This window comes from Agrilus planipennis, unplaced genomic scaffold, assembly GCF_000699045.2.
Source record: "Agrilus planipennis isolate EAB-ADULT unplaced genomic scaffold, Apla_2.0 scaffold183, whole genome shotgun sequence".
Taxonomy (NCBI): domain Eukaryota; kingdom Metazoa; phylum Arthropoda; class Insecta; order Coleoptera; family Buprestidae; genus Agrilus; species Agrilus planipennis.
In genome coordinates, this window is record NW_020438983.1 from 83,187 (window position 1) to 109,296 (window position 26,110).

The 26,110-nt window shown below is 33.3% G+C and overlaps 1 protein-coding gene and 1 long non-coding RNA gene across 2 annotated transcripts in view; one reads left to right on the top strand and one right to left on the bottom strand.

Annotated features, from left to right (window-relative positions):
- LOC108737795 overlaps positions 1 to 26,110 on the bottom strand; it is a 198,204-nt gene that overhangs the window by 227 nt on the left and 171,867 nt on the right. The gene's annotated exons all lie outside the window — the stretch shown is intronic.
- LOC108737789 (amyloid-beta-like protein) overlaps positions 11,563 to 26,110 on the top strand; it is a 61,851-nt gene continuing 47,303 nt past the window's right edge. The window contains exon 1 of the mRNA XM_018470888.2: positions 11,563 to 11,759. Within this exon, the coding sequence (XP_018326390.2) occupies positions 11,670 to 11,759 (90 nt within the window). The 5' untranslated portion in view covers positions 11,563 to 11,669. The remainder of the gene's footprint in view (positions 11,760 to 26,110) is intronic.

The following is a 26,110-nucleotide window of genomic DNA, read 5'->3' on the forward strand; positions in this document are numbered from 1 at the left end:
CTTACCCCCTCAAATGTTTCTATTTGATGTAAAAAAAATCCTCGCCAAACATGAGCCCTACAGCTCAAATCTAAGGGGTCGCTATTTTTATTTTAGTTTCGCATTTAATTAACATACGAAAACCTTGTTTGTTTTAAATTGAATTTACACATAATTTACGCAATTGTATCCAAAAAACCGTTTCATATTCTCAAAGTTGAGTCTTTGAGCTTTACAAAACTCTAAGACAAAGTATGATTATCTTTACAAATTCCCAAACTGTACCAAAACAACACTTGCCACTGCAGAATAAATCAAATTAATAACGTATCGGAAAGGCGTATTTTTCTTAACTGCTATAGTGTGCTCTAATTATCATTAATAAAAAACTATTAACTAGAATGAACATGTTCAATTTTTTTGTTGGATAATTAATATAAACTATATATATATATATATATAATAAACGCGACCGCTAACAACGGCACGGTGTGAGGTTACTAATAGTTTGGGAGCACATTAAAACACGTAAAATTAAAAAAGTGTATGCAATAATGGTGTAATTTTACCTTTTTTCACACCCTTTAAGTAGATATGCCACGCCTTTTCGTCTTTTAAAATAACAAATTTCCTATCGAATACAGTACCTACCTATAATTCGTTAAAATTCGCGGTTATGGTAAAACATTTTTTCTTTTTTATTCTGAACATTTTTTTTTTTAATATTATACTTTCTGCTAAGTAAATCAACGCATACCAATGCCATTTTGTTCGTATAATTATCTATTATCAATTTTTTAAAAAAAATTACAATTGCGCGAGACGGTTCTTTCAATGTCACCGGCTCCTACAGCGTGTAGCAAATAGTCCAGGACCGGCGTTTATCGCTTACCCAAATTACGAAGAAAGTATTGGTCATATTTTATCAATTTCGATAGCATTAAATTTATACCTTAATAATTATATTGCTACACTGGTTAAATAGGTGGTAGTAGGGTATTCAATGTTTTTTTATGTAATACGGTTGACTCTCGTTAATTCAAACCTGCGGTAATTCGAACCTTTCTATAATTCGAAATTATCAGGAGTTCCCTACAAAATCTCTTTATATTTCGAACTAAATCAAAACATTTTTATGCACGAAAAAAATCATTGCTACGTAACAAAATGACGCGTTAATTCGAACTCATCGACGTCAAACACTCTACAATTCAAAGTTGCAGAAAAAAAGAGACAGAAAGATTGTAAGTACATACATACATTTTGAGGCAATTTCAAACATGTATGATCGTATCATCGAGCTTTTGTTTTTCTTATAATTAGTTTGACACACACTTCCGCATGAATTGGTTTGTTTTATTTTAGTTATTTTCTCTCAAAAATTTCGAACCATTTGATATTTCAAACACTCGATAATTCGTAATCTCGTCCCTCGAGTTTCGAATTAACGAGAGTCGACTCTAAATGAAAATTTAGGACTTGAGGAAAGGTGATCAGCTATTAATTACTAAATTTTTTATCTTTATTATCCACGAAGTACTATATGCTTCAACTGTCTTACTCCAAAACTGGGTTATTCTTATGGTCTTTTTCATATTCATAATTTTATATTTCAAAATGCTATCTTTGGCTTAATCTTTTCCGATGGAATACTTCTTACTTAGTAAATATTATCCGATTTGCGTCTAAAAGACATAACACCTCAGCAATCACGTTGTAATTCCCACGACTTCCCTCTCGGGCTTCTTTTTCAAATATATATGTCGAACGAACAGTTTGGAACATTAACATTGTTAAATATCTCTCGCTCGTTCTCATGAAGAATGTAAACGATATTGACGTTTTAGAACAAAGACGAACTGAGCAAATTTAACGTTTCCTTTAGATTTTCTTCTTTCACTTAAGACTTTAATTGCAGACTGAAGAGGAATTGAAAGGATTTATAACAGTGATAAAAACAGTTCCTTTATTCAACGAGATTAGAAAATACCTACGCTTTACGAACGCGATATCAAAAAAGACATAAATTAAAGTTTTGACAACTAAACAGAAAACATACTTATCTCTTTATTTATCGACAGAGGATAAAAATTGTACAAGAAGGAATATGAAATAAGAAAAATCCTGCTACAAAAACCATCGTGAATTAGGATTTTTTTTTATTTACTGGGAAATTTCTGAAGAATTAGAATGTTTAATTTTTAGATTTTAACTATTATTAAGTAGGTATGCAACAAACTACTTGTTGCGTAGCAATAGATTTGAGTCCGTTGTAAACAATGTTTTTTACTTTTTCACAATTTTTCTGTCAGAATTAATTAATTTTTATCTTTTATGCATCCGTTACTTTTTAAATGTCTATAATTGTTTTTGTTACATTTATTAGTCTATTAGTTCAAGTGTCGTGTTTTGAATTCGGTCGTTTAATGTTAATAAACATCCCTACACATACCTATCGAGTTTTTATCTTTATCGAGACATTTAGTGCCACCAAAAAGTGCATTCATATATGTGGTCAAACCAAGGCGACAACATTTTTGGTCCTTCGAGCCGGATTTAAATCAGCGACCTATAGCGGCGTCTTTACTTTATATCTTATTTTGTCGAATGGCTAACATTCTTAGAAATAAGGACAATTTTAAGGGACAATAACCCTTATTGAGTTTATCTTTGCATCTGAAATTCAATAAAAATGTTGTACTATCTGCGCACCTCCCATATTGCGATAAAGTAGTGGAATTCGTTTAAATAATCCTTCTGAAAGTTTTCAAACTATTTTGAGTTTTGTAGGTACAGGCACATAACAGAATATAAAACGTATTTTGTTTGAATGGTGCCATAAAGTTGTAATTGTACTTAGGAATGAGCAACGACTGTCTATTGTTGGCAGTTTTATTGCATGAGCCGTCACTTTAGATGGCTTAGAATTTAGGTATGTAATTAGAAAAAAGAATATCTCAAAAAAGACGTTTGCAAGAGACGATTATGTTTTGATCCTATAATTTTATAGGCCACTAATTTTCAATTAACCTAAATAAAACTTTATCTTATTCAAAATTTAATTGTTTATGCTTCCCTTTTTGAAAATGGAGTTGACACGGGTACTTTTATGCCATAGAAGAATCAAAGATCAAAGTTCTAACCCTCTTCTTGAATATTCAAACTTAACAGTCTAAATTACTATGGGACTAATAATAGTGATGTTAGCATAGAATTCGAAAGAATTAAAAGTGTTTATTAAATAAAATGAAATACAAAATGAACATATCATAAGTTCGTACAAATTCGATCCTCTACAACCGCTGTCTTCGAGAACTGATTCAACTCTCCCCCGCAAGACTGACCGTAATGTTTTTGAGACCCTCGGTCAAGTATACCCTCTCTGTCTCTCTTTACCCCAACGTTGCACGTGTCAATTTTTGTCACTTTCTCACGGTACCTTCAGTCAGCTAATAAAACCGTACGGTTGGAGAGGACGCAGTAGTTTTCTTAAAGTTTATTGCTTAAAAATATTTTGCTTCTTATTCTAAACATACGGATAACAATTACTTAATCCCTTAAAATTACAAACTATTCCTAAATTACTTTAAGCCTACCATAAACTAAAAAGCACGCATTCCCGATACTACATTACAATGTTACAAACTTGTTGTTACTGTTGGCATTCTTACTATGCAACGATAGTTGGTGTGCGCCACGCTTTTAGTTTTTTCAATGGTCTTTAGGGGTTTTCCATAACCGTCATAGTCTGCCTGAGGGGGAGAGGTCTGACAAAAAATTACGTTAAACCACGTGGGGAGAGAAGGTCCAAGTCAAAGTGTGTATTTTTTTTTAAATACCGCGCGTTTCAAGTTAAGACTCACGCTACCTCTCGGAGAATGAAGCGCATGAGATCTACAACGTTACTTTGTTTACGATTAGTTGTTTGTGTCTTATAATTCATGATTTAAATGAGTCTCACCATTTGTATCTGTTGATGACATAAGTTAAAAAAGAAAATAATAAAATTGATTTTATTTTTTTTGTATTAGGAAAGGAAGTCCAAAATTTCCCATACGTTTACAAAACTACTCGAATTTTGAATCGAATATTATCTATTATTCGATTCGAATTTTTAATTCAATATTCTGTTTTTGAATATTCAACAATATCTAATTTTTATTTTTTTTATTAATTATTCGAATTTTCCGAATTTTTTCTCTAGAATTTTCATTATTTTTAATTTTTTCGTAGCTGATAATTACATTAAATAACGAATAATTCGAAAACAACAAACAGGCTTAATGACTTTTTATATCCCTACCACAATTTATTTTGAGCACGTACAAATAAACTACATAAATTAGTAATCCATTGCAATAATTATTCACAGGTTACCTCTTTTTACATATATATTTATTCCTATCAATCAACTCGTAACATAATTTCCGATATAAGTACTCAACCTGCTGGAGGGTACTCAAATACACTCATTCCTAACTCTCTTGAGTCTAATAAAATCGACGCCTGATTAAAAGCTCTGAAGCACAGTTTTCCAAACAGTTGCAATAGCATTAATTGTTCGAGTTTATAATGCTTTACTATGCATATTGTAATGAGTTAAAATTATAAATTCAATTCACTGCCTGCACAATAACAACGTCAATAACGTATCATCGCTGTAATATCACGTACCAGATTACAGAAATTTGTATTTCTATTGACTGAGAGAGCTATTGATTTACGAACTGTTATTATGTATTGTTGCGTAATTTTCTTCTCTCTTACGTATTATTCTCATCGCCTTGGTGAAAATTATTTACTTGATGTATGAAAAGTAGGTAAAAGTAATTAATCCATATAATCCCGCGGCATTGCTTTGAGACACGTCGCCCAATTTACTTCCTGCTTGATCGAATCAGGCGTTCTTTTTATCATAAGCTTACGGTACAAAATGTACAAAACACGCCCTGCTTTACTCCTAGGTGGCGCCCCACTTCTTTTTCTCGGCTTATTAGATTACCCAGACGCAGCCAGTTTCTTCCTCGCCTACTTGCATCCGCGATCCTTGACGAATTTACGCTTCGCAGGCTTCAATAAAAGCAACTGATTTGATTTATTGATGGTATGGGGAGGGCAGCCGCCGACGGGGTAGGTAGGGTGAACGGGTGAATTTCTAAGGTTATCGATTTCGTGAATGCGAACTAGTTCAAGACTCTTGGCTCGTGATAAGAGTTTACTGACAAGAGTAATTAGGGAATTTCCGCGGCAAACAGCTATTAATTTTCCGAATTGACTGTCGCCCGGTTGTTCTCTGCCACAGCTAACGAACAAAAAGTGACGGGAAATTGGAAACACTGCTGAAGGTATTAAACGAAATTCCCGAAGACCGACTAATTACATAACTTTCCCTTATGAAACTATCGGAAAAAAAATGCTCACTGCTTTTTATCATCAGCGCGGGTATACCGTCGTCGATTTATTATTTCTGTTATAATTTATGACTTGTCTAATTGGTAAACAATATTACTAATATACCATCTCCTCTTTCTTTCTACAGCCTACAAAAATTTCACTTTAATAGTTTAAGGAAAACACTAAACGAGAGTTTATGAACTTTCTACTCTAATACTATATCATTGTCAAACTATATAACGATAAATTAAAAAATATTTTTGATAGACGCTCTTGAAACCAATAGCTAAAGCGATTAAAACCAGAAATTAGATAAAATCCTGTATATAAATAGAACAATAGTTAAGGAATAAGTGTTGATCAAAGTCTATATATATCTATATATATATAATATGATATCAATTTGGTAGTTATGTAAATACAACGGTTAGGGGTACATAATACAGCAATAAACTTAATCCAGAAAAGGTCTACATAACGGCTATTCCTATGATCCCAAACAGTGTTATGAGTTTTTCCAAAAGAAAATATATGTTAAGTGGCATTCATTTTTACTCAATTTCAACAATTTATTTTTTCTTATGTTGAAGGGGTATTTATGCTCTAGACGTCTAGACTAGCAACGGTTGGCAACTGGCAACCGCGGTCCAAGTCTGGTCAAAAACTGGACCGCTATTCAAATAAATTATTTAAAAAAATATTATTCCGTTGATAACAAAATACCTATGAGCGTTGAGAAACAACCTTATCATTTTTTCTAATATATTACTAGTAATTACGTGATTGAATTCATAACGATTTGTGTTTTTAGTTAAATTAAAATAAAAAATTGGTAAGGAATATGTTTTTCCTTAGACCTCGATAAAAATTTTCAAAAGTTTCGAGTTGCAAAAACACAAAAGTTAGAAGCGTTTGTTTGAGATATGGTGTTTTAGGAGGATATGTTAAAAATGACGCGGATAGAAAAGGTTAAAAATGAAAAGGTATTAGAAAGAGTAGAGAACAGAGGGCGTTATGGAAGACAATAAGAAATAGACAGACGTGAAAGGCTAGTTAGAGATATATTAGAAGCAGAAACAGGGGTTAAGAGGGGTTGAAGTAGATATAGACTAGATTATTCTTCACAAATAGTTAAAGATATAGGTTGCTCGGGTTTTCAAGATAGAAGATTGGCTCAAGTGGAGCTGCGTATCCAACCAGTCTTCGACTTAAGACTGAAGACTTTATGATTATGATAATGCATATATTATGATTTAAAAATCACGCTCAGACAGCTATCTAATAGCTAATGCTATTTGTAAGGAATTCAAAAGCTTGTTAAAGTAATTAATTTATTTATTCCCAAAGTATACAAAAAATTGATATGCCAATAATGGTAACGCATGAAGNTTAGTTAAATTAAAATAAAAAATTGGTAAGAAATATGTTTTTCCTTAGACCTCGATAAAAATTTTCAAAAGTTTCAAGTTGCAAAAACACAAAAGTTAGAAGCGTAAAAGGTATTAGAAAGAGTTGGAGAACAGAGGGCGTTATGGAAGACAATAAGAAATAGAGAGACGTGAAAGGCTAGTTAGAGATACATTAGAAGCAGAAACAGTGGTTAAGAGGGGTTGAAGTAGATATAGACTAGATTATTCTTCACAAATAGTTAAAGATGTAGGTTGCTCGGGTTTTCCAGATAGTAGATTGACTCAAGTGAAGGTGCGTATCCAACCAGTTTTCGACATTAAGACTCAAGACTTTATGATGATGATAATGCATATATTATGATTTAAAAATCACGCTCAGACAGCTATCTAATAGCTAATGCTATTTGTAAGGAATTCAAAAGCTTGTTAAAGTAATTAATTTATTTATTCCCAAAGTATACAAAAAATTGATATGCCAATAATGGTAACGCATGAAGAGTATCTAATAAGCAGAAAACTATTGGGGTAATTTTTGAATACTACATTTGTTAAGGCCTGTTATCTACTAATTGTACTCATTAAATTGATTAAGCTGTTCGTGTTAATAGAAAACAGGTTAATTTTCAAAGGAGGGTTAAATCGCATTCACATTCAACGAACACATCGATTACGTTTCCATTCCGCAACATCTGCCACATAAGTGTTCTTCTGCAATCTTTTTATTGCCTAATAGGTATGCCATTTGCGTTCTTTAGAGTAACAAATTAATAACACAAAGGATTCCGACAGTATCATTCGTTATACGCAATGCAGCACCAGAAGATAGAGGACGTCCTCTGAAGGGTCTAATTACCTGCCTGTTTAATCGGGCATTAATGATGGAACAACGCCATTTCTATCGAAGAATTAATCCCGAAATTTACGCATTTCTCGCACCCTTTTTTGAAGAAGGGAACAGAAACACTAGTGGGCAAATGAAACTAAACCGTGTTTCTGTTATACGAGAATGGTCCACTTATAACAGCTAACGAACGTAATTTGATTTCGAGGCCCGTCCTATATAAGCCCAGTTAAATACGTTAGAAAAAATTCCTCGGAAAATTTCAATTTTTTCCTCGCGTGTAAACGAATTAATTGAACATTAGGCTTGTTAAAATTATATCTCGCGTATTTATAACTGTATAAGGTTCTCAGCTGAAGAAATCCGAAGGAAAATTAATCGGAAAATACATTTTAAAAACGTTGATCTTCACGGGTAGTGATTTGATTATAAATTCTATTGTTAGTTTAAAGTAGGTCCAATAAAAACAACTGACAAGAAAGTTATTAACAGAACAGTGATTATGTCCATGCAAAAAAAAACAAGATTTTTCTGTTGCTACAAGATTTTTTAAGAAACTATTGTGTCTTAAATAGGATTATCCAACTATGATACAGATAGTACAAATAATGAAACAAATTATGATTTACAGATGAATTTCTACTTAAATGAATAATAAAAAATAACGTCCACCTAGCAACGACGAGTTAGGGATGAAAGCGGTATTGACAAAACAATATTATATGAAAATAAATAAAAGTAAAACAAAAATAGTGTTATGCTAGGGAAGAAAAAGTAGGTAAATGGCGAATATAAAGATAGGAGACGAAAAATTAAAAGAAGTGGTTGATTTTCGGTATCTAGGAAGTCACATTAGTCAGGATGGAAGGAGTAGTAGGGATATAAAGCAGAGGATAGCGCAGGGTCGTGTCGCCTTCAATAAAACGAAGTCACTGCTATGCTCGCGAACGGTTAATTATGAAACTCGAAAAAGATTATTACGGATGTTTGGGAGGTACAATCGGAGACAAGAGTAGGTACATAAAATTAGAAATTCGTAATTAATTAGGTTTTGCAGCATATCATGAGGTAAATAAATACTATCTATATCTACTAAAAAAAGTATACGGTTTGAGAGAAAATTTGGATTTGGACCAAAAACCTAAAATAAGAAATAACGAATAATACGGAAAATTTTTAACTGACTTTTGGCAGTGAATATGCCTTGATTTCAACTTCGAAACAAAAAAATATTTAGTTTCAATCTCTATTAATAATGAGCGTAAAACTTTTTAATATGTTTAAATAATAATTAAAACTTTAAAATTGCATTTATTTCAGACAATTATAAATATTATCATTATATTATCAAGTAAAAACGAGATTTTCAGCTAATTTTTCATTTTTTCCTCGATAACCATTTAGTGAATTTGAATAACCTTACGCTAAAGTGATTCTCCAGAGTTCAAGTTACTTATTATAAAAGTTTGAAATTTCTGGTAGCTTTTTTTCTGTTAATAAAAATAAATTTAATCTGTTCGGTTAACGAATCTCCATAAAATGACGTGTAAAATTACAATTTTTTAAAATTTCAATAACTTTTTAACGGTTTAGTGAATCGATTTGTAATTTTTACAGGAGTTTTAGAATTGAATGAGGAACGTTCTTCCAAATTTTTATTTGTCTCATAGCATTTTGACATACCTCCCAAACATCCTTAAAGGTGTATGTTTGGAACGTGGCATTATACGAGTGCGAAACGTCGACGGTAAGCGCGGCGGAAAAGAAAAAGTTAGTAACGTTCGAAATGTGATGTTACAGGGGAATGATGAGGATACCGTAGATAGAGAAGGTTAAAAATGAAAAGGTATTAGAAAGAATAGGAGAACAGAGAACTCTATGAAAGTCAATAAGAAATAGGAGAGAGAACTTGGTAGAACACCTTATGCATGAGGATAATTAGAGGCATATTAGAATCAGAAAGAGCTAAAAGGAGTAGAGGTAGACCTAGATTAGATTACTGTTCTCAGATAGTTAAGGATGTGGGATGTTTTAGTTTTAGGGAAATGTGAGGATTAGCTTAGGATAGAAAATAGTTGAGGTGCGTGTTCAATCTTTCAGTCTTAGGACTGACGATCTTATGATGATGATGATGATGAGTTAGTTTTACGCGTGTCAAGTAAAAGCTCAAAAAAGAAGCGTATTAACAATAACAGTAATTGTTTTCCAATAAAATCGAAAATTCCGTTTTCTAACTAGTACAAAAGTTTGAAGTTGAAAAGTATAAAGTGTTTCTGTTGTTGTTGTTTGATGGTGTTCGTATTTGAAAATAAATAGTAACGTAGATAGATACTTATAATACCTGCATGTATTCGAGAAGTAGCCGTATACATGTTTTTATGCGTCGACAAATTTTTATTAATACACCCGGTTAAAGCTTTATAGATGGAAGGATAATTCAGTTTTTCAAACCAATAAAAACCTAGTTTAGTGCCATAACGAAAGAAAATAGGAAATTACGCTCCGAAATTTTAACGGCTGCAAAGGATCATTTTCTCTCTCTTTGTTGGTTGAATTGCAGGGTTAATGAAAATTTCTGGAATTTAAGTTTGAAATCGGTTTAAATCATCTCCGAGGGAAAGTATTAAGCTTGGATTGCAAAGGGTATTCAAGACCAGAGAGGGTAATTAAAAACCGGACGTTAATCACGGGGACAACTGCAGCAGCAATCCAGGAGTCGCCGGGGTTTTGCCACACCCGTATCCTCAATTTAAAGAATCAATAAGCCATCGCAAATTGCAATAAGCGATCTGCTGAAATTGCTGTAATCCAATATTGATATAAATAAATATAGTTATAAACTTCGATTTTTATGGATTCCTAAATCTAAACTAATAAAAACGGTTCGAACATCATCCACAAATTAATTAATATAAAATGATTAAGACGCAGATACTTGTAATTTCACTAATTAAAATGTTTCGTTCTTACGGTATTAGTTACAATAGTCTACAATTACTAATAGAAAAGAATTATAACTCAATTAAACAAAATCATTCTTTGGTTCTAATTAAACAGATTTGAAAATACAGTATCTAATACAAAAATGTCTAAAATCACTATAATAGGAGTCTATAGAATACCATAAATTAAACATTACGGTATCTAATCGAAATATCCAATTTCACCATTGATCTTCCACAACTTATGACTCCCTGGGTTTCTATCGTTTGACGTTATGAAGACACGCTAAAGTTTTCTGGATAAGTTTGTAAATTTCTAATGTAAATTTGATATCACTGACTATTGNACCATAACCTTACCTAGGCCCTCAAGCTTAGCACTTGTTGTGGGCCAGTGAGAGAAACTTTTTCCACAATAATCTAATCTAAAGCCGTTACTGCATAACACTTCACACCAGCTAATTAGGGAGCCCAACATAAAATCACACCTATTAAGTCACATTCATCTAAACAAAGAGATGGGCTTGACCACCATAATACTGACTTCCTCTTCCGTTGTAATCCTAACTCAGTTAAACAAAATCATTCTTTGGTTCCAATTAAACGGATTTGAAAATACAGTATCTAATACAAAAATGTCTAAAATCACTATAATAGGAGTCTATAGAATACCATAAATTAAACATTACGGTATCTAATCGAAATATCCAATTTCACCATTGATCTTCCACAACTTATGACTCCCTGGGTTTCTATCGTTTGACGTTATGAAGACACGCTAAAGTTTTCTGGATAAGTTTGTAAATTTCTAATGTAAATTTGATATCACTGACTATTGGCTTAATGAAATTGAGAAATTAAAATTGAATTAATTGCATAAGTGAAAATCATTTACTTTTTATTTTTATCGTTAGTGTTTTAAACTTTACTTTATGTGTGTATTTAAATGGTATACGTGAGGTAATTGTTATCATTTTATTTTTCTGTTTCTAGACGTTGCAGGATGTCGCACCATCAAACAGTGTTGTAACGCATTTTGAACCCCAAGTGGCACTTCTCTGCGACACTGGCATTCACGGACAAGAACCATATCATCCACAATTCATGACGGAGCAAGGCAGGTGGCAAACCGACCTTGCATCAAAAGCATCATGTATAAAAGATAAAATGGATATTCTTCAGTATTGCAAAAAGGTAACTACAATATTGGAAAGCTAACTTATACATTAGGCATCCGTATTCCGTATCGCTGCCTTTTACTTAACTTTGTTTTCTTGTAAATGACTTGAAATGGTCCGAACATAGAAAAACCTACATGAGAAAATGGGGGGAAAATGTTTTAAACAACCCTATTATTTAGATAAATCCCACCTAGGTCCATTAGAAAAGGAAATACATGACAACTTCGTTCGTGTTGTCCTTTACTATCGTAACCATACGATCCTAAGCAATTAAAAATACAGCATTATTATTATTATTAATGTATGTATGACCTTTACCGATTGGAAAGCCCTTTGGCAGTGACAGCGTAAATGGGAAGGGGGCAAAGAGTGCCACGGATGCAAATGTAAGGGATCGCAAAAATGTTATCTTCCTTACTAGATAGAGTAATGGATCCAAAGAATTAAGATCGTAATTTTCAATATATTCTCGGCTAATTAAAATAAAAGATCTTAATTGCGAAGATAAGAAAAGCGGCAAATTTAGCTTAGTGTCAAGTGCAATCGAAAAGTATTTATTTACGAAAAAAGTCGCTTAAAATACCTTTTTCTGATTTTATCTGCTGTTTTCAGGAATATGGACCTAAGTGTGATTTACAAAATACTAGGCTTTTTTGTTTTAAAACACCTTGCTCCCGATTTTATCTTGCTAGTCATTTATAATTGGGCCATTTTAAGCCATTTCAAAGAAAAACTAACTTTTCGTAAAAGTCGTAATACGGAAGTAAATAAACATTTTTAGATATTTAAAAACGAAATAAATGTGTCTAAATCACAAAGATAAAAGATTTCATTTATACCTACATTTTTCGCCTATCAAATATTCCTAAAAAACTTGTTCAGTTTACTATCTTTCATTCAATTTCGGCTTAACAAATTTTAAATTTAATTTTTTGGGGGTCAACAGAAACGCCTGTCTCCTAAATGACATGCCACAAATAGTTGACTGATTCTCGAAGCAGTTTCAAATTGGCACAAGTCTTCCTAATTTAAGGTCGCCTTCACGAGTCAGCCCCCCTGCCTCTGACTCCGGTTTCTTAGTTGGACATGATAGACTAATGCCACTTGGCACTTGCCTGGCGGTATCACATTTTCAGCCGTTTCACTAGCTGCTGGTAGTCTCCTAATTCTTCAGGCCGTAGTGTATTTAAAATTTCCTCGGCACCATTACGTAAGGTACAGGTAAGTGCAGTGGCTTTCTCTTTCGGTATCCAGGGGTTGGTCCTTGCAGCTGCCTTGAATTGTGTAAAGAAAATAATCCATGATGTCTTTCCATCAAACTTCGGTGGTTTCGTGGTTACATTCGATGGNTTTAAGTTTCATGTTGTGATTTTTAATGTTAATTTAGAAATTTGAAAGAGGTTGTTAAAGGTGTATGTTTGGAGCGCGGCGTTGTATGGGTGTGAAACATGGACAGTGAGTGCGGCGGAAAAGAAAAGGTTAGAAGCCTTCGAAATGTGGTGTGACAGGCGAATGATGAGGATACCGTGGATAGAGAAGGTTAGAAATGAAGAGGTATTAGAAAGAATAGGAGAACAGAGGACTCTATGAAAGTCATTATGAAATAGGCGAGATAGGTTGGTAGGACACCTAGTCAGAGACATATTAGAGGCAGAAACAGGAGTTAGGAGGGATAGAGGCAGACCTAGGTTAGATTACTATACCATCTGGTGGATAACAAGTTCAGTTTAACATATTAAAAAGAATAGGAGAATACAGGACTCTATGGAAATCAATAAGGAATAGGCGAGATAGGTTGGTAGGACACTTCTCAGGCATGAAGGGCTAGTCAGACATATTAGAGGCGGAAACGAGAGTTAAGAGGGGTAGAGAAGATAGACCTCAGATTAGATTGCTGTTCACAAATTGTTAAGGATGTGGGTTGTTCTAGTTTTTAGGAAAATGCGAAGTTTAGCTCAGGATAGGAAAGAGTGGAGGTGGGTGTCCAACCAGTCTTAGGATTGACGACCCTATGATGATGATGATGTTGTGATTTTGTGTAATTTTTTATCAAAGTGGTTAGAAATGTTAAATTCTCGGGTAATTGTACAAGTGATTTCCAATGTCTGCGTCTGATGTACATAACTAAATAACTTAGTAATCTATTTGATGCAGCCTTGGACCAAAAAGGCGAAACATCGGTTGGAGATTACATATGAAATAAAGAACGTTTCATCCCTTTTGGCTGCTTCTTATTGAAAAAATATTATTATCATCATTGGGGAAAACAGTACAAAGGATTTTGTTAATATTTTTTGACTTAATTACGGAGAAATCGACATAATTAACATATTCTTTTTAACGTTTGTTATGTTATTCTAAATATTATATGTAGGAAGCGTATTCCAAGTTTTGAATTCGGTAACATTAATATTCTCTATGAATAAATTTGCTGCTTTTACTCGCACGTATCAAGGGAAATGCAATTAGATGGTGCTGAACCGTAGTATTGATTTTGGTGGATACACTGAGGCCATATTGCGCACCGATATTTGAGAAAATTGGCATTTAATAGCATTAATGGAAGTATAGATGGCAAAATGAGCCGAAACCGTCTCTATCCCTGATAAGTAATTGCAATTTTATCCACGAATAATGGAGATTAACACCAAATTTCCAAATAAATCACGTCCCTCATATGGATTCTTAAAGTTCTTGTCAGATAACTTAAATCATTTTCATCATTTTTACCGGTTCTTCTTTTTTTTTTTTGATGAATAATAACAATTGTGGGACAAGAGTTATTGCAATATATATAACTAGCTTTTCCCCGCGGCTTCGCTCGCAGAAATTAATATTGTTTCTCCATAAAACCTTTTAACTCCCAATTCACCCTTACGTTTTAATTTTATGTAATGTCGCCATCTTAAATTTCAAATACAAACATAGCAACAACATTTCATTCTTAAAGGTTGATTTTTAAAAATTGCTAAAACACGTATTTGCTTAATTTCAACAATGAGCAACCTTCGAGTAAATCCGAGTACAAATAAAATATACCCCATGGAATCGTTGCAACCTCTTTTCATTTGAATAATAATATCAAATCGCATATGTACGAAGTTTCAAGTAAATTCAATCACAAATAAAGTATGTCCCAAACAAAAATTGCAACACCCCCACCCCTTGGGGATTGAATTTTTAAAATGTCGAGGTAGATCTTTCAGGAATTAAATGAGAGACCATTAAAACCAAGTTTCAAGTAAATCTGACCACAAATAATGTATGTTTCATTTAAACATTGCAACTTCTCTTCACCACTCATCTCACCCAGGAGAGATTGAATCCTTTAACTAGTTTAAAGTAAATGGGACCAAAAACAAACATGCAATTTATGCAAACCCCTTTCAGCTTCCTAAAGAGGTACAATTTTGTAAAATGTTGAAATAGATATGTATGTCACTAATTTTATATGAAAAGGCATTAAAGCCTAGTTTCAGGTAAATCTGACTATAAATAAGACACCATACTTGACCATAGACAACATTANATATTTTTGTCAATTTGAAATTAATTCAGTGAAAAGTTTAGTAAAAGCATCAATAACAAAAAGAGAATTAGGGAAGTTAGATAGAGTGGAGACCCCCACCCACCATTTATTGTGTTTTTTTGTAAATTTTCAAATTCACAATATTGTAATATCCCAATACAGACATTGTATCACAATCTAGTAGGTATTTGCGGCTACTGAAGTATTCCAATCGTGAGACAAGCCCTTCCTAAGGTATTTCAACTTATCTAACAGAATCAACGATGCATTATATATACATGCAAGGCACACGTAAACCAATTAATGAGAATGTTTAAGTTGTTGGTGGGAGAGGCAGTCTTGGTATAATTTAGCGACCACGCCGAAAATGTTCCTAAACAACTAAACAATCCAAATATGCACATTGTATTTGTTGTTACTGAAGTATTTATCAAGACTGCCTATGGCGTGCTAATGAGATCCAATAATATCGATATCGTGGTCAGCGTCTGGTGATTTAGACCAGACTAGGAACTTAAACGTTAATACAATATTGTTACCTTATTTATGCGAAAACATCAAAAAGTAACTTTTTTTAGAATATCAGCCTTGTTTGCCTACACTAAAGAAAAGTGCAAGAAAATATAATATATTTTTATAACACCTGATTGACATTTGGAATATATATTTAGAAGTTCGCATTTTCCAATTTCCTTAACTAAAACAAACAACTAATAAGTCTTTATCAATGATTTCACGTATCTGTAGGACAATCTGCCTTTCTTTTTTTTTTGTGCGTTATTTACGTATCAACAAAATTTCTTTGTGATTTCTAAAGATGGGCAATAGTCTAGCTTATCGTAAATAAAATCTGATACAACAAGCACAAACAAAGTAATGATTAATTGATGCTTTATGTGGGCGACGACAGTCTAGCAAAGCAGCCAGTTGAATTTCTTATACGGTTTAAACTGTATGAGAGTATGAGATATTTCTTTGCAAAACAAATTAAAATGTTTTTAAATATCTATTTTTACTTTATAGAACTTAAAAAGTTCTCGTCTTTTGTAATGCAAATCTCATTAAGGCCGTGTATATCACGAAAGTTTAATTTTCTTGAACTTTAGATTATATGTATCTATGGACGTGGTGTGTATAAAATGTGTTAGTAAACGTCTCTTTTCAATCGACTTCAGAAAAAGAAATTTCGTCGCCTATTGTGAACCGATTTTAATGATTCTGTTTCTATTGAATGCGCTGTCTCAAAGGTGGCCTCATTTAAATTTGAAGGAAATTTTCCACCTTCAGAGGTTATTATTCGATTATTATAGAAATTTCGTACATTAACTTATTGCTAGTTGAAAACAATTTTGTCCCAAGTCTTTAGCCTCTATATAGATTGTCTTTAAACCCAACACAACTTCTAAAATTTTAGTTTAAACAACTTTTTAATAATCATTTCACATCTTGCTGGCAGTTTGGTATATAGTCATTTTTCTCCGAAATTTAATTTTGGGTTTTACGTTGCAAATTGTTCTTCAGTTCTCAGAAATTAATATATTTGTAATGTCCAGTAAATGTGGGTGCATCCACTATATTTCAAACTAAAGTTTCCCTACTGTATTATGCATGTATTATACATATAAACTTTCCTCTTGAATCACTCTATCTTTAAAGAAAAAACTGCATCAAAATCCATTGCGTAGTTTTAAAGATTTAAGCATACATAGGGACAGACAGCGGGAAAGCGACTTTGTTTTATAGTATGTAGTGATGTACCAAGGGATTGGGTTACGGTTTTAATTTTTTACTAGTTTAAGTAATGTTGGCAGCATTACAACATTCAAAAGTACACATATATTTGAAGTGTATACTAAAATAATTTGTTGAATCTACTATTCTCAAAATACGGCAGCATAACTCATCGGATGGAATTTTAGGGTTTAGTATTTTATTTAGTTACTGTTCGTTTGTTAATAACATCGTAAATTTTTTAAAAAAATTCTAGAAACTGTTTTTTCATAATTTTTAGAAACGAAAATTAATTTTTTAATCTGTGGAAACTAGGTACTCAAAATTGTGGAAATTCTAACTCACCTCTTTTAAGAAATTCTTCACATAGAGAAGTAGATCAATTTTCATTTAAACCTTATTTATTTTTAAGTGCATAAACANTAGTTACACTATTTATAACTCAAGAACGGCTGAACCGATTTGACTAAAAATTGGTGGGGAGGTAGCTTAGAACCAGGAGACGGACATAGGATACTTTTTTTATCCCGTTCCCGTTGAATTTGACATAAAACATGGTATACAAAAAAACCGCCACTGACATGGAATAACAAAACGTAACTGACAGCAAAACGAAAAATTTATCACTCAAAACATCAGTCTGGCCGTTTATTTGTTAAAAATGGTATGTTGGGGGGTATGAGTGGTGAAGAGGAGTTGCAATGTTTAAATGGAACATATATTATTTGTGGTCAAATTTACTTGAAACTTGGTCTTAATGGTCTCTCATTTAGTTTCTGAAAAACCTTTCCCGACATTTTAAAAAATTCAACTTCCAAAGGGGGCGGGGGTAAAAAGGTGTAATTTTTATTTGAGACATACATTATTTGAGCGAAGCCGCTGGGAAAAGCTAGTATCTATTAAATCAGAAATTCCGGAATTACTTAAAATATGTGTTCAAATGAGAACCGTATGTGACCGTGTCCAACGCTCTTTATTTACAGAGCTAAGAAGTAGGTTCTACCACTTTACAAATCAAACACACTCAATTCGTTGCAAAGATTGGTCCAATACTCGACTGGTGTATTTCGTTCTTTGAGAACAAGAAGAGTAGAATACTCGGCTGTAAAGAACCACTTTTAGAGTTTCAAAGAAATGTAAATAATGCATAGGGAGATAATACACCATCGTAAAAAAAGTAGCCAACCAACGCGACTGTTGAGGAGGTAAGACGTTGGAGGAAGTAATAATACAGTATGTAGGAGTAGGCAGATTTTCCACCCGCTGACAGTGTAAATGATGTCAAGAACATACGCACTTGAGAACGAGCTTCGTACTGAAAACGCGAGAGCATGGCAAGATAGAAACTGAAACAACTTCTGCACTTCTTATTTGCTACTACTTATTATTTGTTTTTTCCTTGTTTTTTTAATAAGCAACCCAAAGAAAATGTTTCTATTTGTTTAATGACTTGCTGGAAATAGACATATGAATGATGTCGATTTTGAAAAATAGTTAACGTTTTAAATAACTCGTATAGGCCTCATTTACCTAGTTTATATAGAATGGTATGGGAAGTAGTATGGAGCGGAAAGACCTACTATAAATTGCAACATTTTAGTGAGATTCAAATATGTGTGCTTCAGTTCGATCTTGTTGAACATTTTTGAATCTCACTAAAATGTAGCTAGCAATTTACTACAGGTGGCGTTCACTACGCTGTTTGGAGCAATTCATAAAAGGCTATTGGTAGAGTCGGTCCGTATTCTGTTACAACTGTCTACAGTAGAATGACTAGATCGATTCGATTTCGATAGAATGCTGATCACCAAGAATTTCAAAGATCAGGGAATGTATCCATACTACGTGGCTCACTTTTTACAATTTTTACCTACCACCCGTAGTAAAAGTCAAGACTCCTCCTCTAGTTTTCACGTTGTAATTCATAAAAATGGTTTTAAATCATTTTTTGCAAACAAAAAGTTTTGAATGTACCTCGAAAGAGCGCGAGATTTCCCTATAGGATTTTGACTGTCACGAAAATCGAATCCCCCCTTCGTCCCTGTGACCAAGCATGGCATTTTTGAAGACCGCTCCCTTCACCCCTCTGACGGGTCACGTAGTATAGATTGGGTACGTTCCCTTAGTTACTCAAAAACACCTCATAATAGATGCGCTTCTTTTCAATACCGGTGAAATGGTACCATAAGACTTTTAGCTTTTAACATAATAAACAAATGACAGAGGGCATCTTAGTTAAACTAATCATTTTATTATTAATCATTAATCATATAAATCATAATCGTTATTGTCTAGTTCTACGTGCAGTATTTTACCGTGTATATTACAATTATTCTTTGAAGCTATTACAATAAAACTGGGGCGTCATATAAGATATTAAAATTGTGAAAAACGTTGGAACAAAAATACATTTGCAATATATAAGACAACCATTATACCCCAATAAAAACCGGAAATAAATAGGTGAAAGATTTGACACCCTGTTGAAATATTCTTCGGGATTCTTTGAGCTTGTAACTCATCTTTATTATTCGTTTCTGTGAGGAAAATAAATTTTCATTCATGGTGAATTTCAAAGAAGGAAGATCCACTCGATAAAACATCCAGTGGCCGTTAACAAAATCCTATAGAATTCAAGAGTTAACTGTCCATTCAATTTATTGGACAACAGGAAACGTATTTTCCAATAGATTTCTGCTCGTTCCTATATCAACGTCACACTTAGAAGATTGATAGACGCTTTCGAGAGATTGTCCTGTCAGTGATTCTTTTCAAGACTTCTCATCATAGTCAGCAGGCATTTCATCAAGCGAATATTTGGTTCGGGGGTTGAGAATCGGAATCGCGTAATATATATAAAAAAAAAGTAGAAATTAGCCGTCACGGGACGGGACGCCGTAATAGTTATGAAAACAACAATATTCCGATAAACACAACTAAAACTAGTAACAACGAAAAGAATGTAGATAAAAATAAGTAATAAATAAATAAACATAAGTTAAGAAGAAAAACCACTGAATAATTAAATATTAGCATCACCAGACGACGCGTCTTCCCATATTGATTCTGCGTTACAGTCGCGCCAAGAAATGTTTCACGTAAAAAAATTCACTTTTCATTTTCAATTTAAGAAGAATACAATTCAGGAACATTTTTTTCCAATAAAACCAATTTTCTAGAATTATTAGATATCTTTTTAATTAAGTAATGAGCGAGTGTATCCATATTTAAAAAAAAAAGTTGGCAGTAGAAGACGTCTTACATACTATATACGATAGCATTATCGGACCGGAGCCTCTTGTGGAGGTGCTCCTACAGAACAAAATACCCACCATGAATTTGTTTTCAACATGGGACTGTAAATTTATTCAAAAGGTCGTCAGTCCTAAGACTGGTTGGACACGCACTTCCATTCTTTCTTATACTGAGCTAATCTTCGCATTTCCCCAAAACTAGAACAACCCATATTCTTAACTATTTGCGAATAGTAATCTAGGTCTACATTTACCCCTCCTAACTTCCGTTTCTGCCTCTAATATGTCTCTAACTCTGCTTTATATCCCAACTACTCCTTCCTTACTGACATATCTGACTTCCTAGGTAACTAAAATCAGCCACTTCTTCTAATTTTTCGTGTCCTGTCTCTATATTCGCTTTTTCCCTACTTTTTCTTGCCTTGCATACCAGAATTTTTGTTTTACTTTTATTTATTTTCATACAGTAATGTTTTGTCATTACCGCTTCCATTTTATTTAAAGCTATCTCTAACTCCTCCTTGCTAGATGCTAATACTTCTATATCATCTGCAAATCTAAGCATACTAATAATCTTTTGCCCTTGTATATCTATCCCTACAGTTGTACTGTCTTTAAGATGTTGATCGCGTCTTCGATGTATAGATCAAAAAGTAGCGGTGACAGGGTCGTTTGTCCTAATTTGTATTATGCATTGATTATATTCTGCATATTAATTTTGTCGGTGTAATAAAACTTGTTTTACCATATTCTGAAAAAGTATATCTATTAACAGAAAATATCGACCCAGTTGTAAACTGCAAACTTGACGACTATCTTTTTTTGGTAAAAGTTGTTAATTTCTTTTTGCGGTTTTCTCTCTCACCCCCTTTGGCAGCTCGGAAGTCATTTTCGTTGTAGAAAAGGGCCGTGACATGTGCAGGCACAGTTCTCGTAAGTACTAAAACGTACAAGGCAGAGGAAAATGTAAAAAAAATTGTTGATTAATGATGGTGTTCCAGTGGTTTTTATGGGCGTCCGTTATATGTGCTTCACGAAAGAAATTTATTTCACTGCAAAGGGTCGTTGAAGTATTTTCGCTAGACGCACAAAATCTCGCGGGAGGTTAACACAGTTTCTCTGAAAACTCTGACATTTCTAATTGGCGTCACATATTTCCAGAAAATGATAAGTAGTCATCGACTAATACACAGGGTGTTCTATTTAAACTAAGAATGCTGCTAACGATTTCCGAAGTTAACTTTATCTAACGTAACAAAAAGTCAAAGCTTCAGGAAATGTGCAACTTATATATAATAAATCCATTTGTATATATATATAAATATGTGTAGTTAAATATTAACTATTTTCAGTTTTTGGTTATTTAGCTTCGTGGATTATAAAGGAACTAGTTCAACCCTCTCAAGTTTGCAGTAGATAACACTTACATTTTCATTGTATTTTATTTGCTCTCACATATATTTAAGCCCACTAACTTTTTGCAATTGTTTAATTCCAACTGGAATATGTTAAACTGGTTATTCTTAATTAAACAATAACATCCTCAATATCGAAAGTTGCCTATTTAATTATTAATACTGGTTAATATGAAATATTAATGTGAAAATTCATTTTCAATTTTCCATCCACTATAAACTACCTCAGATTAATGAAGGAAAGAAACAAGAGCAACAAAAATTTTCACTCATTAACCTGAGGTAATTTGTAGTGGATGGAAAATTGAAAATGAATTTTCACATTAACCAGTATTAATAATTAAAAATATGAAGTGTTTCATACATTCAGTATATATAATTGCATTAGTAAAAAATCGAAGGATCTGTTAACCTGTAGGCTCGGTTTGTCGTGGTTGTTGTTGGCATCTTTCGTAGCTTAGTGGTAAGAGCTTTGGTGCTTAAAGCCAAAGGGCCCGGGTTCGATCCCTGTGGGGGTGTGACAAAATATTTTTCCTCCCTCATTAACCTGAGGTTTGTAGTGGATAGAAAATTCAAAAAGGATTTTCACATTAATCCTTGATAAGAAATTTTAATCACCAAGTATTTTCATAATTTTGCACTATCAACGGAAACAGATACTATACGATAAGGGATAGGCCGAGGACCCGGTTTGGATCCCGTAACAGACGGATTTGGCACTTCTTTTTAGAATCCAGCAGGGTACCGGATAATGACGTCGCGACTACCAGAGAAAAAAACTAACACCATCAATAATAATTCAATAAATATAACAAAAAAACTGGTAGTTAAGATAGTATTGGGATAGGTCGTTTGCCCTAAGTTATATTATTTATTGATTACTATGCTAAATTATTCTTATTTCGGTTTAGTTCTTGTGTTTATTTTTTCTCATAAACGAGAGTAGTTTAGTATGGACGAACTGTTGGTATATCAGGATTTAATTAACAATAAGTTATTAGTATGATTTTGTCACTTTGCAGACTTCTAGTGTTTATGAACTTTCAATTGTTTCAACTCAACCTTCTCGTTAAAATCCGCTAACCAACAAGTAAAACATTTGTTAAATGTTTAAATAATTTTTTGAACGGGACTTAATGTGGTTTGGGACGTTGGTGAGGGTGTTATTTAATGGATAGCCAGAACGAAGAAATAAACCATTAACCGTAGTGGTAACCAGCCGGATACCCGGCAGAACTAATGCTGCGTACACGGTTATCCGGTACCAGGCAAAACTATTATCCGGTTCATTTCTACACACATACGATGTGAATGTAAGATAAAAACGCCCTGTTACCGTTGCATTCGGTAATATATTTTAAACAGCTGAATAATGTTTGATGAAATTTTACAAAACTCTAATCTTTATGAAATTTCTCGCGTCTATTGCTGTTTTTCGTATTACAATCCTCAACCAAAAAGTATTGATTTTGGTACTGACCGATCTGGCGAGGTACAAACATACCTACAGACAAACTTACGATAAAACATCCTTATTGTATAGTGATGATTACTTAGTAGTGGAAATCCCTGTACATACCATTGAAATTCCGGCATGTTTTTGAAAAACTGAAAATAATTACAGAGAACTTAAAATGAAGATACTGTCAAGTCATGCGACAAAGAAGATCATCTACTATATTTAACTTTTTAATTACATCTACAGCTTACTATTTACCAAAACAAATTGAAAAGTTCCGAATCAATTTTTTAATAATGAGCTGTTGTTTGAGAAACGACGTTTTCCATTTTTTTTCCCTCAGAATTGCTTTTTATCCCGCTGTTCTTCTTTCGCAAAATCAATTATGAAGCACTTAATGAGTTCTCGTTACGAAAATCAGCTAATCTAAATTAAATGTTAAAAGACGTAGTAAAATGAAATGTATTTATTAAAGCAAGCGCATGAAATTTAATTAAAAACAATATCAAATTCTTTACGTGAAAGAACAGTGTACAAAGTTTTAATTACGTAAACAAATTAATATCGTGATACGAGTAGCAAATAATTTATTACAGATTACAGATGCTTTCTATAGTACGATTATCTAAAAAAATCGTAGTAGTTGATAATAAATATCTAGTTAAAATTTCACGGCATACATTCTGTGCATTTTATTGAATAAAACTTCAAACTGATGAACAGATTTTATTTTCTTTTGTTCTCTATCTAATTGTAAAGCGTAGATTAATGACAAAGACATCGTTTTATTTCTCACGCTTTATACATATAAATAAAACCTATAGGAACTGATCAATTATGCTATTTTTATACGTTCTTGGTTGTAATTGAATGAGCATAATACAGGATTAGTGGATGTTGGCTAATTCTTTTTTCTTGACTGGGCAAATTGTTTTTCAAATACCTTTGATAATTATTGTTCAAAACTATATTATTATGTGTCAGCATTTGATTAAAACTCATTAAAAAATGCTTTGTCTGGAATCGTATGTAACCATTTCTTAATACATTGAGAGTAATGAACGAACCAAAACCGCATAAAAAAGTCGAAAAATGTTTGAAACGAAAGAGCTCGATAAATCAGAATGAATAGGGCTGTCATCCACACACGAATGTTGAACGTGAACACTGACAATTTGCGTTCGTTTTTGCAAATAAAGCATTCAGCAACCGAGGTCGCAACGATTTGCAAACAGGACAGGCTTTGTTAAACTCGACGAAATTGAAACTCGACTTGCACCGGGAAAGTATAAAAAACCGATACGTATTGTAATGAGACACGCTTTCATAAGAAAAGGTAAAAGTGAAAAGTATAGTTTAGAAAAAAGCACAATCAGTTTTTTACCAAGAGTGCTGTAGTGCCTTTATTATGAGGCCTTCAGCACTAAAACACGCGCCATTTCTTCCTCTTGAACAAACCTCCGCTATTGTGGAAAACTAAAGCACCCTACGAGAGTCGTTCCAGAATTAATCGACCTGACACATAGATGGCTGTAGTTGCTAAAATATAATGACTGTGGTGGATAGTACCAACTTTAGTAAGATTAAGTTTCGAGTTTGTAGATGAGAAGACAGCCATCAATAGAGAACGCTCTCAGTGGTTTTGTAAACATGGACAAAATACTTTCATTTGAAAGGACTTAAAGTTGACCTTTACTTTGGGGGAGTCTGTACCTTCGTATTGAACAGTGAAGTGGTTACAAAGAATTTAAACGGTACCCTGCTAGCTATGAAGACGAACATTGCAGTGGTAGACCAAATGAGGTGACTGTTCCAGAAATGGTGAAAAAATCCACAAATTTGTATTGGATGACCGTCCACTAAAATTTCACGAGTTAGAAGTAATAGTAGGCAATTTAGAAAGTGCTGTACATCGGATACTGACTGAGCATATAGAAATGAGAAAGCTGTGTACAAAATGGATGTCGCGTTTGGTCAGAGTCGAGCAAAAATGGCATCGTGAGGATGTTTCAATCATTTAGGTCTATCACTACACATCTGAGACGAAGGAATAGTCAAAATAATAGATGTAAAGGGGAGAATCGGCTCCAAAGAAGGCAAAGTAAGTTCCACTGAGCAAGTTTTTTTTTTTGGGATATTTACAACGTTTGTGTGATGAAATTTGGGAAGAAAGGCCGCATTTGGCGAATAAGAAAGTGTTGGTCCATCACGATAATGCGCCTGTCTACACATCCATTATTAGAGTGGCCAAAATCAATGATTTGAAGTACCTACAAACTACTTCCTCATAAACCCTATTCACGAAAATTAACGTCCTGGAACTATCTTCTCTTTCCAAACTTGAAGAAATGGCTCGATAGTAAAGAATTTGCCAAATATGAAGAGGTGATGTTTGCAGTAGATGGCTATTTTCAGGAGATCTACGCTTCTTATTTTAAATAAGGTATCGAAGCTACTGAACATCACCAGGAAAAGTGTATAGAGCTAGAAAGGGACTGTGGTGATAAATAAATGTTTTTGTGTAACTTTGTCAGGCCGGTTAGTTCTAGAACTGCCCCCGTACATCCCTAATTATTTGCGAACTTCAATTTAATATAAACTACCTCTGTCCTTCTTAAATCATGTTTCTGCTTCTGATATTTCTTTAACTAGCCTATCATGTCTGATAATGTGTCCTATCAACCTGTATCTCTTATTTATTATTAACTAGCGACCCGCCCCAGCTTCGCACGGGTGCAATGCTGATACTAAATATGTATATTTTTGTTTTGTTTAGATTATTATCGAGAAGGGGAAATCTTCAAAAGATACCCCTGAACATACTAAATATACTACAGAATGTCTTTATATACAACATTCAATGTTTTTTTCTCATTAGACAATACAAACCGGCCGGTACCGCCGCAACTGCTATGTCCCTGCATTTTAAGTCTGCAATATCTTCGAAAATATTCATTTAAATTACATGCTGTAAAG